Source organism: Sphaeramia orbicularis, chromosome 8 (assembly GCF_902148855.1).
Source record: "Sphaeramia orbicularis chromosome 8, fSphaOr1.1, whole genome shotgun sequence".
NCBI classification, from domain to species: domain Eukaryota; kingdom Metazoa; phylum Chordata; class Actinopteri; order Kurtiformes; family Apogonidae; genus Sphaeramia; species Sphaeramia orbicularis.
In genome coordinates this window covers 35,038,120-35,051,094 of record NC_043964.1, presented here as the reverse complement: position 1 = coordinate 35,051,094, position 12,975 = coordinate 35,038,120, and the positions used below count along the sequence as shown (strand labels likewise).

Genomic DNA, 12,975 nt, shown 5'->3' with positions numbered 1-12,975 from the left:
AGCACACTTCACATCCTCCTCTGGTCTGCCATCTCCAAACTGAACCCATGACCCATTTACAGTCCTGATACCTTAGTAGTAATTTATGGTGCATAGTATGTAAAGCTACAAACACACATTCAGCTAAATATAAACAAATCATCATGAATTTTGACAGTGAGATATAATGCATAAAAAATGTTCATTATATAGTTAAACTGCCATTTCTGTCCGAGATGTTTTCAGTTCCTGAAGAAATTTGGGAAAACTATCAAACTCATATAAAATAATTATTCCATGTGTTGTCATGCTTTGGGTCTGATTATAATAAGAAAACAGACACTCATACTATGCTATCAGAATTTAAAAAGGCCTCATAAAGCTTGAAAACCATACAGACGTATGCACTATGTTACTGAAATATTAATCAGAAAAGAACGTCAAATCAACACATTTTATTCTAGAAATCACACAAGAAACAAATAGTGTAAACAAAAAAGTTTATATTTTGTCCAATTCTACCAAATGTTTAAAGCGAACTTTGGAGTCTGGCCTCTGTTAGCATCAAAAACTGCCAGAATCTTTCTCCTCATAGACAGAGAGAAGACTCTGATTTGGGTCTGTGGTACTGGTTCCCAAACCTGAGACTGACCCAATCTCAGTCGATCAGCAACAGTTTGGTTACAATGAATTGCTGCTGGAGACTCACAGTGGTGGAATGACATTCAGCCTCATGGATCCATCCCTGGTGTACTGACCAGACTGAAGCACCAGCTGACCAGCTGAGACCGATGGCCATGTTCCTCTCAGCTTACGTCAGCCGTGGCATCGTTCCTGAGAGTAATGTGGATCTCATTTTGTGGTCTTTTAAACATAGGGGCCAGACGCTATTCAAGGACGGTCACTGAGGGTTGTCAGCTCAGAAGATGACTTTGAAATTTCAGATCAGATGTCAAATTATATTTTACATTGAGTACAAAACTGCTATAGTTGACTAGACCTAAGTTTATAGATTTTCATCCAGGCCCTATCCCCAATTCTAATGCATTAATCTAGCATTGTTTTTACCTTCTAAATACACATGTAGCATTTTCGATGTCTTTGAGTTTACTTTGGCTCACCTAAATTGTATTATGTTGGTGCTTGCTGCAACTATAAAGTATGTTTTAATCAGGGTGTTTGGGACCAGAGTCTTGTAAAAATCTATCGGATATTTTGCCATAATATTTTGAGACTCATAGATGGTTTAATGTCCTGACAGTTTCGTGCCACCTACAGTTAAAAGTTACCACTTACTCAAATCCTCCATTAATACTGTTACTGTAATGAGTAAATTCCCATGAGCCTCAGCAGCAATTATAAACTCAGATCTGTGTGTTTAGGCGCAGTCATTTCTCCATCAATTATGTGAATTTTTCTCCCCACCATTTTACAACTAATCAATTGGACTTTTATTACTGCCGATCCATAGTGGCACTGGAGTCCATCCTCTGCTTTACTTCCTAAAGTTTCTTCCATTTTAAGTGCTTAAGTGTTGAGAAAATGTGTATTTTGTTACACTGAGCAATATAGATGGACGGAGCTGACATGATGAGAAACACGAGTGTGTGCACAGTATTTAGCAGGAAACTGCCTACATCAGGTTCTGATGGTGCTACATGTTAAGCAAGACATGGTTTACTTTCTGAATGGGTCAAAACATTGACAAAACCATCAGTTTATTTCCTGTCATGCAGCATAAACATCACTTCTTGATAATCCAGGAGGTCCTCTCAGCTACAAACATTGCTGACCAACGTCGGTGCAACACTTGGTAGGGGAAGAGCATGTAGTTTCCAAATGCCAAGTATCTACAGTGACACTGTGAAAGGGAGGGGGAGGACGAGAACTGAGCAGTGAGCAATAGTTCACTGGATGTGGGATACCGAGTGGGATCTGCAGCAGAGCAAGATCAGATAGCAGATATACTCAGAAAGTGTCAGACAGGGAAAGACTGACGCCTGATGCACATGATGCTAAATTAAGTTGTGGGGAATGTTTTTTTTACTGGACTGGACGCTACAGGCCTTGTGAACCTCCCTCAAAACTGCATTTAATTTTGGGATAATAGAGCAATTAACTTGATATATGATTTATTTTCACATTTTTAAAGTCATTCTCCAGTTTTGCATCTGTTTCTGATCACCTGGATATCAACCGAGCTGAAATTTTGGAGTTTTTCAAGAAATTGTAATGTTCCCATCATTGACTGAAGAAAGAGATGCGTTAAAACAAGGAGGGAGAGACATGAAGGTACTCTCTCTTTTACTTTTCTGCCTCAGATGTATAGAGTGGTTCTACCCGTAAACGTAAAAGAAGACCTGAAGAAACCTGCAGAGAAACATGCAGCAGTGTGGCTAGAAGTCCAGGAGATCTGGAATAAAAGGAAAGTTGGAGATCAGTACAAATAGAAACACCTGCACACAAGGTAAGCTGCTTGTGATTGTAGAGAATAGATAAGTAAATATAATACCGTAGCCTATATCATTTCCTCGACTGAATGACATGTGGTTGGTCTGTGATTGTTCAGGATATATTTTCTCCTGTAAAAAACAACAACAAAAAAAAAGAGGACTCTCCTCTGGCATAAAGATCAGAGCCCAGCAGGCAGAGCGACTCCTGAGAGAGCGAAGGAGCAGTCACACAGAATATTAGATATTAATATCTTTGGATACCCAAGATCCTGCTTCCTAGCAACTAGAGCATTAAAGAACTGCAAATACTGCTTAATACACATGCACATATTCATATGCTCTGTCTGAGTTGGAAAAAAAAATCTTTTTTTATCAATGAGTGTTCAGTAGTCATACTTTGAGCTCATACAATTCACACTGGAGGTTTGAGCGAATCCACAGAACTCACCTTCTCTGTGGTAAAAATCCACAGGAGTGCACCTGCACTGCTGCCTTTCTGACCCTGTTCCGAAGCTTTTCTAAAGACAAAATCCCAAACACTTTATCACTACATACTCCTCCAAATCAAGTCAACTTGAATTTTATTTGTTTATCACCTTTTATACAGATGAGGTGAAGCAGCTGTGGCTGTGTACATTGTTCTGTGTATCAAAACGCACTCTATTTCCCAATTCCCCAAGCTTATTCCACTGCATTGCTTTTTGTAAAAGTCTTATTATAAAACTTAACATAATGAAAAGTAATCATTGTAATAATAAGGCAACATTACAACATGTCCCCTCCAGTCTGCTTTTCCTCCAGTTGTTGAACAAAATGTCACCTTGCGTTGACCTGTAACTGATGTGTTTTCCTCTGGGTCCTTGGAGTCTGCAGCATGAAAGCGTGGTACACAGTGTTATTTTATGACTGCAAATGAGTCAACTTTCTCCCAAAAACAACACAGATGCAAGAGGAATGTAGTACTATTTCATAATTAAAAATGACACAAATATCAGTGCAGGGGAGTATATTAAAAGATTGTAAGTTTATAAATCAAAAATGTATAAATTGGGTTTTTTTAGTGGTTATCAAACTTAAAATTTTAGGGTATTAGAGTTTTAATTTGTGATATAAATATACAAAGGTTTAGTTTAATTTTAGCATATAGCAAATCATCTAAAAGAAATTTAGAAATTAGAAAGCAAGGTTATATGTTTAAATATTAAAAATGTAATTTTTGAGCTTCTGTTGTGAGTAATCTACTAGAGAAAAAACTGAGAGGTTCTTTGTGCAGAAAAAAGTGGTTGCTAAAAGTTGCTGATGACAAAACAAACAAACAAACAAACAAACAAACAAAAAAAACAATTAAATATTGAACAGCTTTTGTTGTGATCTTAAACACAGCACTGGCTGGATGTGCTAAAGGCTGAAATTGAGACAGATCTGGATAATGTTTCCCTTTTGTAAAAATATCGTTTCCATTTATATGTCCTGAGGTGATCCGATCGATCTCTACCATCAAACCTTTTTCAGTTCTCTTTTATGACGGCCAATTTTCTGCCCTGTTTTTTCAGGGCATATTATTTTCCAGTACAGGCTCACAGGGGAATCACACAGCCCCATCACAGTACTCCAGTGGCTCTAATAGTGTGCCAGCTGGAGGAAACAGAAGATACGTCACATAAAGTGGCAGGGCATTGGATTAGCTGGCTATTTCTGTACCTTGTTGATCAGAGAAACATGTATTGTATATACGGGACTGTTTTCGACAAAGCCAACGGAAAACAGATGTTTAGTGTGAATATTTGGGAGAATATCTTGCATGCAGTGTGACAACCGGTTGACAATGTGAGTATTAATTAGTCAGGCATCATCGCTTAACTACATGTATGACTATGTAATTACTGATCACTGTGATTTTTACTATATGGAGAATAAAAGTAAGTTGTTTCTGATTCAGCAGAGGAAAAATGTTTAAGTGAAAAAGATTCAGGAGTTTATTCCTATACTCAAAAGACAGTTAGAAAACCTTAAGAATGACAAAGTTTTTTTCAATGTTTAGTACCTATGACTTATGAATCATGTTTTTATAAAAATATAAAGCATTAGTGTCTGAAGCACTGGTAAGTTACAGTAAAGCTCTTTGAAGTCAAAAAAGAGCTGAAACAAACAAGGTATAGAGAATGTGTCATATCCATAAACTACAGAAAAAAAAAGAATCTGACATGTAAGTCTCTTAAGGTCTCAGCTTCAAAGTTTACATGATGTTCATTTGTTTTGACAAGAGAACTTCACTTCAACCTAAACCAGAAACTGTTACACTTTGTATTTTCCATGGGAATGTGTGAAATATAAATTATCACATAATTACATAAACCCTGGTGAATTTGAATAGTTTAAAGTGTATTAATGTTTAATGTATTAATATTTCCCCTGTCCTCCATTCACAGGAACGTACATTTGTGCCCTATCTTTCACTTCCACTGTGTTGGACGCAGCTGTGCACTTCCTGTGAGCCTGGTCCATTTTGTATGAGCGGGGCTGATAGTGTGCAGCCACGTAGCTGTGCCCCACTGAGGCATGAGCGTGGGAAGGGCCCACCACCATAGCTTCGTGTCCTGTGAAGAAGAAGGCTTCAGACTTAGTACCATGCCTGCTGTAGGCAGTTTCGGAAATGGCAAAATCCACACGAGACGCAAATACCACAGCCGGTTTGTCAACAAGAGTGGGCAGTGTAACATCCACTTCTCAAACATGGATGAGAAGTCGCAGCGGTACATATCTGACATTTTTACAACCTGTGTGGACATCCGCTGGCGGTACATGTTCCTTCTTTTCAGCCTGGTGTTTGTGGTGTCCTGGCTAACATTTGGCTTGGCTTTCTGGGTCATCGGCCTCTTGCACGGTGACATGGAGCAGCCTGCAGGGGACGACAGTTTTATTCCTTGTGTCACACAGGTCAACAGCTTTGTGGCTGCTTTCCTATTCTCTATTGAGACCCAGACAACCATAGGATATGGAGCACGTTGTGTAACAGAGGAGTGCCCAGCTGCTGTTTTTATGGTGGTCTTTCAGTCCATCATGGGGTGCATCATCGACGCCTTCATGATTGGTGCTATTATGGCCAAGATGGCAAGGCCCAAAAAGCGTGCAGAAACTCTGCTGTTCAGCCACAATGCAGTGATCGCCATGCGAGATGGAAAGCTGTGCCTCATGTTTAGAGTTGCTAATCTTAGAAAGAGCCACATTGTTGAGGCTCATGTTAGGGCCCAGCTCGTGAAGCCTCGCTTCACAGAAGAAGGCGAGTACATCCCCCTGGATCAGATCGACATGAATGTGGGTTATGACAAAGGCACAGACCGTCTGTTTCTGGTCGCACCTCTCACTGTCATACATGAGATCGATGAGGAAAGTCCACTGTTTGGCATCAGCAAGCATGACCTGGAAACGTCAGACTTTGAGATTGTAATCATACTGGAAGGTTTGGTGGAGGCCACGGCCATGACAACACAAGCCCGGAGCTCGTACCTGGCCACAGAGATCCTGTGGGGTCACCGCTTTGAGCCCGTCATCTTTGAGGAAAAGAATCAGTACAGGATAGATTATGCCTACTTTCACAAAACATTCGAAGTACCGTCCACCCCAAGATGCAGTGCCAAAGACATGGAGGAGAGGAAATTCCCAACATCTGGAGCCAACTCCTTCTGCTATGAGAACGAGCTGGCCTTCATCAGCAGGGATGAGGAGGAGGAGGGAGTTGTGGAAAAAAAGGAAGGCAGGAAGTGTTCAACAGAGCTGGTAAATGAACAACCTGTCCCTGGATGTGAACAGTCATCATCCCGAAGAGAATCTGAGATCTGAGTTTTGTTTTTGTTTTGTTTGGCTTTAGGACGCAAAGAAATGAATGTGTCATGTGACACGAGGAGCCCAATGACTGTCACTACTCTGACATGAGGATGCCTCTGACGACGCTGGAGCTGATCTCCACTCTGCAAGCAAGGTTGAAACTCATCACATTTCCATTTGGACAACCTTTTTGCTCTCCCCATGATGGTTGTTGAGCTCTGTTAAATGCCAAAAACCTGTCATGTTTCAATTTGCAGAAGATATTAGTAATAATGTGCATGACAATAGTATAGTTTTGTATGAGAAATGTTTGGTAATTCAGATGGGATTGTTTGTATGCACCACTCACAGTCCTTAAATACACTGTTAGAGCTGAGACGATGTGGAGTAAAATAGACACTACACCTGGTGAAAATGTCTCCAGACTCATAAGAAGAGAACTGTAGATCAGCAGTGGATTTTCATGTTTAATAATATAACTTCATGTGGACAATTAGAACATTCTCCATTATTCACAGTCATGTGGATGAATTACTAGATAGTACGAGTATGTGCACTTTCTTGCACCCAGTTATGAGAGACACGTCATAAAAAGAAAAAAGCATTCTGATGGTAAATGGATCATACATCATTTATGCTTTCTTAAAGGGAAAACTATTCATCTCTGGGAAGCATTTGACTTGTGCAGATAATGTGTAAATCATTCCATCTACAGTTTGGCAGAAACAGGGAAGCGTTAAGCTAATAGCTGAACAGATTCTACTACAGAGCAAGAAGGTCTAAAATAAAATGTCTACTTCACAGATAAGACACTTTATCTTTAAAAATTATTGTGGTACTGTCACTGCCCATTCATTATGAAATCTGAGAGAAGTGACAGTGAGAAAATCCAGCATGACTCAAACAAAACCGTCTACAGGACAAGTAATATATAGAACAAATGATAAAGATATTAGGTCAGATTACATACCTGTTTCACTTGTTACAGGTGAGATGAATTAGTTTTCCCTCTGCATTTGTCAAACTCAAAGCTCCATGTGGGTTAACTTATACACCTGACTGCCTTTTCAGCAAAACACAACACATTTGTATTTATATCTTGCTGACTTGTGCTGAATATATAAGGCTGCTCTAGAAAACAAATGGTGGTTCCGCTGCCATTTGTACAAACAGTAGAGCCAGGGACCTCCTGCATGTTTAGTGAAAGGGAAAAACTACGACGTACCATCTGTAAATGTGTCAGACCTGTACATAAAATGGTTTATTTATTTATTTATTCCGGTCTTATGACTTTTCTGGCTGAATAGAAGCTAAGTATAAATACATAATTTTAACAGATGGTGTTATTATAAGCTGCTTGAGCTTGATGGACTGAAATAACATCTACTAAACTGAACAACTTTGACCTCTTCTTGCTGTCTTCCTGTAATTGCATTTGAAGCAATCTTGACTCTGAGTTGGTTTCACCTCACAGGTTGTTGTGTGAGAAAACAATTTATAAACTGCCAGTTATACAAAAAAAATCTCCTGTTGATTACCACAATAAAATACATCAGAAAACTGCAATCTTTTTCTTTTTGTGTCAGGCAGACTTGAAGCACTGGGATCATTCAGTCACATGTTTTATTTGATACAGGACTGAAAAAAAACAAAACAGTTTTACCAAGGAGAGACAGTAGCAGCGTTTGATAAACACCGAGGAATGGACTGTAATTTATAACTGTGATTTGGTGGGACGGTGTCTGGTTGGGGTCAGAGGTTTCTTCTTTCATGCTTATGCAACCAATCAGGCATGTCTTTGCATATGTGCAGACAAGGCTTGGCAGCTCTGCTTGATTTCACTGCCCTGTAACCTTGAACACTGAAAAAGACAACACAAACATGTGCACACTCAAAACCAAAAACTGACTCAACTCAGAATCATTAAAAACATCCCAAAAAAAAATCTGTGTGGGCTTGTGCAATGTGATGCTATATTTAATTTTGGTCATTTAACAGCACTGGAAAAACATTATCCATAAATAAAGCAGCCAATTCAAAGCAGGTTCAACCCTATAAAATACTGAGAGTTTGAGAGTGAATGAATTAAACTTTTTTTTTTAACGAAATAGACAAAAGGTAGTTTAACTGTTAAATGGACCATTTATTCCAACCAATTATGCAATACTGACTTAATAATGAAGGCATAAGGATATGATTTATTGGACTTAAAGTCACTCAAAAAATATCTCATGAGTAATCATAATGTTCAATGATGATTAAAATCTTGTTTGTGTAAAAAGTTTACCTGGATCATAAGGTATTTTAACATTCATGCAAATCTTGCAAGTAATAAGAGATGAATGGAAATACATCAAATATTGTGATATAATGACAAGATTATTTAATAACTTTAAATATCTTGAACAGTTATTAAAATGGGCAAAATTTATCTAACTAAAAGTTACCTAAAGCTTTAGTAGAACTAAAATCGAATTAACCAGCAACTAATATAAATGTATCTGGGAATATTTAGTTAATCTAAAACAAATTTAATGACAAATATTTATGCAGTTTTCACTGACTTTTCATGTGAAAGCAAGTGATTACATTTTGTGGCTGCATTAAGTATATTTGGTTAACCTAAAAATTAGTTTTTTACAACTTTAAAACCTTAACAAAACTTAACAAAAATTAAATTTTACAACTTAGATGTGTCAGTTTGTTGCTGTAATTTTTCAAGTAACTCATTCCCATATTTTTTCTTATAATATTTTGAGTGCGACAGGATTTTTTTTTAAAATTCCCATCACAGCTACATGAAAAGACCTTCTAATTTGCACAAGTATTTAACAAATGACAAGAGCTTTATGTTTAGAAAAAGCAATTAGCACATAGAAAAGGGGATTTTTCAGCGTAGTCTTTTAAAATCTTGCAAAAAAAAAAAGGACATTTTTAATCTTTGCTTTTCTTTCAAAGGTAAAAATACAAGTTTTGAGTGTTGGATTTTCCTTGATCATGACAATAACCTCAATTACAAGTATCTAAAGTAATGACAGATTTCAAAGTTTTTTACTTTCTGCTGCAGAGTTGTAATTGCCAGCTTTTGCTGAAATGTCTTGTAAACTATAATTATTCAAGTGTAAAATCATTGTGTGTGTTTGTTGTATTCACCTTCTTCTGAGCATAAAGCAATGCACTTCAATTACTCATTCAATTACCATTTAATATGACCAGTCAGTTAAAAAGCCAAAGAGTGGGTGGATAAAATATTAAACTCTTATTCTGGCAAAACCAACCAGTCCCATCATGGTGACATCTAACAGAACAACCTGTTCTGCTCTCTGGTATGTTCAACTTTATGGAAGTTTTCTTTGCGCTGATGTTTCTCACTGCATCTTCTGAGATTGTGATTGAAGGAGTATTGAGTGTAAATCGGGATGCTTCCCACACACTCTGCAGTGTTGGAGGATGAGAAGCCGTGGAGGGTCAGTCTTCCAACATGCAGAGTGGGCTGCTGAAGGGCAAATCCAGGCTTAATTACAGCAGCTCTGTTCTTCACCGGTTTCCTCAGCTGATACAAGGAGGTGGATGGTGGAAAAAAGTAACATGATTCAATAAGAATTCAGAACTGGATCACTGTCTTTCTCATAACAATCAGTGGTGATGACCTCTTTTTGGAGTCTTCACAAGAATTTGGGAAAACTTTGACCCTTTCATGCATAGTGGTCAGTACAGTGGACAGCTATTCAAAGCTGTTCTCTTGTATATTCATTAGTTTTGTTATTTTACTTCCATATCAGCCAACACAGTAGACGCCTATGCATCATCCCATAATACACTGCAGTTCATATCATTACTGTAACTTTGCTGTTCTTGATAAATCTGATCTGCAGTAACATGTTTAAGTGTAAATCCATTGCTTGTTAATGTTATTAGACTGTAGGTTTTTTTTTTTTTTTTTTGCATATTATCTCCATAAAGTGAGTAATAACTAATATTAGAGTATGTTAAAATGTGAGAAAACGCCAGATTAGCAGCATTTAAAAAAATGTATTTTGTAGTTTTCACTCAGTATATCAGGAAATACATGTTTCTTTGCTTCAAAAATTAAATGCATGGTGTCCAGCTGAGTGGATATTTTTGCAACTCCATGAAAAATAGGTTCATAAAAAAATTTCAATCGCATTGTTTTTTTCATGCCTAAAGAGGAATAAAAACACTCAGGAAAAATAACTTCATTAGGGTCAAAACACGGTATTCAAAATCTCTCTGAAGGGACATTTTAGAGACAATTTGACCCATATTTTTTACATTTAAATTAATTTTTGCTTTAGTTGGACCATAAGGGATTATCGAAAAGAAGGAACTATTTTATAGTGAAATAAATGTTGGAATGGCAAACAATTAAAGTTTGCTCTCTGACGGGACATTACTGTGTTTTGACCCATTAAGGTTCTCATAATTCATGCATGAAAGGGTTAAAGTAATCTGTGATGTTTCTTTAGTTGTGAATCAGTGTCAGTAACCCTTTATAGCATGGGTCGGCAACCTTTGCATTCTAAAGAGCTGTTTTAGGACAAAAATAGACACGCAAAACTGTCTGGAGCCAAACGATATCCTTACATGTTTTACAACAAAGTGGCGGCTGTTTAAGAAACTCTTTAGGATTAGTTTTTATGGAATACGTTGAGAGTACATTAAAGTTTTGGTGCATTTACAGAAATGCAAAGAAATTACAGAACCACACTAGACAAAATGGTGACATTTGTTGTTATTGTGGACTGGTATGTGAAGGCTTTCTTTACAATGAACAATACAGATGAATACCTTCAGTGTCATAAAATAAAAAGTAGTCTACATTTACTACTACTAGTATTTTTCTTATTCAGTTGGAGTGTTGTCTACATTTTTACATTTGCATAACATCAGAATGACTATGGCTGTGACAAGAATTGCAAAATGTATTAAAAGTAACCGTTATTCATTTCCATACATTTTTGACAAAGCCACATGGAGCCACTTGAAAAGTGCCCAACAGCGAAATGTGGCCCCAGAGCCACAGGTTGCCCACTCCTGCTTTATAGGGCACTCATAAAAATACTCTGAAATTCAAAATTTCAACCATAGTGTGTTATTGGAGGACATAAAAAGACTTACTTTTGTGAAATTCTTCAAAATTTTGTATTATGTACAAAATCAAGGTCAGTGACGTTACCATATTTGGTTCCTTACCCGTAAGTGGCAAAAAAAAAATACAAAATACAAGAAGTTAATATAAAAAAATACAAGAAAACCACATGTAAGGTGGAAGGAACATATATTTTATAACATTAGAACATCATTTTTAGAGTATTAGACCAACATAAGTGTTGATCCAGACCCCTGTCCACATCCACATTCTCCCTTTGAACATCATTCCTCACATTAGTACCATTACTTCATGGTACCTAACAAAGCAGGTCCACTCACTGTTCATGCAGAGGCGGACCTTGCAGACCCTGTAGACCACATTGGACCAGAGACTGTTGACTCACTGTCCTCACTGTAACTGTTTTGTAATATATGCACAAATAACCAAAATAGTCACTTGCCCAGTGAAGAGTTAACAAAGTGTTTTCTCTACAGGTGTACTGCCTTCAAAAGCCTTTATCAATCATGTTTTAAGTGATGCTGGATTATATAATTGTACTTCAACTATTGCTCAATGCAGTGTAATGGTAAAATGGAAAAAATATTACTCTTGGCTTCATTTGTTTTTTTTTTATCTCTTCTTCTCATCTTGCTGTACTTGTCCTGAAGACGTGTTATCATCTCATCAGGACAGAACAAATCAAGAAAAATGATCTCTGCATCTTTTTCCCTAATATGTACCTCCCTTATGAGATTATGTTGCAGTTTTCTTTTCCATACAATGCAAAATCAGATAGCAGGAGACAGTCTCATATTATTTTTTGAAGGGTGTGGATGAGTGAAAGGTTAAAGAACTGGGCTTGTGAATGGAAGATCGCCGGTCGAAATGACTCGCCCTTGTCTGGGAAAATCTGAGAAACCGGTTTTACAAATTAGGGTGGGTTTAGTTTATATTACTGTGAAACTGTCTGAGATGAATCCACCCAAAAGGAAGGGTGCGAATTTAGAATTACAAGACACATACATACTCAAATGTACTCTATTGTACAATATTACTTTCATTTAGGCCTGAACAGAGCAGGAGGAACTCAATATCAATTACAAGCTACTGAATAATTATCACCATTAACCCATACAGACCCAGTGTTACTTTTGTGTCAGTTCCCAAATGATATTTTCTCTATATTTAACCTTTCTTAAGACATTTATCACCATTCATTATAATATTAACCTCTATATTTTGCATTTTAACAGTATAAATCAGGTACTTTTCTGTATTTACTTCACTGATCACAAAGTTGCTCATAAAAGGTCAGATTAAAGTTGAGGGTTATTACATCAGAAACAGAGAAAACTGAAGAAAAAGTGAGTTTTTCAGTAAAATCTATCATTAACTGAACATAAACTAAGCATTTCCATCCACTGTCATTGATGAAACTCCATGGGTTTTTCTGGTGAATCAATGTTGTAGAAAATGTCAGTGTTCCCACGGTAACTACAGAGCCTCTGAACGTCCAAATGGGTCATATCTGATGACCATGAAAAGATGATAAACTGTATTTTACACCAATTACTTACATGTATTGATAGGATTAGTGGATCAACA

The 12,975-nt window shown here is 37.2% G+C and overlaps 1 protein-coding gene across 2 annotated transcripts; it reads left to right on the top strand.

Annotated features, from left to right (window-relative positions):
• Nucleotides 1–1,910: 1,910 nt before the first annotated feature.
• Nucleotides 1,911–7,780, top strand: kcnj12b (potassium inwardly rectifying channel subfamily J member 12b). 2 transcript variants are annotated; one of them, XM_030142181.1, is made up of 3 exons: nucleotides 1,911–2,446; nucleotides 4,862–6,209; nucleotides 6,301–7,780. In XM_030142181.1, the coding sequence occupies exons 2-3, from the start codon at nucleotides 4,992–4,994 to the stop codon at nucleotides 6,313–6,315; spliced, it is 1,233 nt and encodes a 410-aa protein (XP_029998041.1). In that variant the 5' UTR covers nucleotides 1,911–2,446; nucleotides 4,862–4,991; the 3' UTR covers nucleotides 6,316–7,780. The 2 variants fall into 2 exon arrangements, with proteins under 2 accessions (XP_029998041.1, XP_029998040.1); XM_030142180.1 differs by having other exon boundaries at nucleotides 4,862–7,780.
• The last annotated feature ends 5,195 nt before the right edge of the window (nucleotides 7,781–12,975 follow it).

Bases quoted from the DNA above. Each gene is read 5' to 3' on its own strand.
- kcnj12b (XM_030142180.1), top strand. From the start codon at position 4,992: ATGAGCGTGGGAAGGGCCCACCACCATAGCTTCGTGTCCTGTGAAGAA.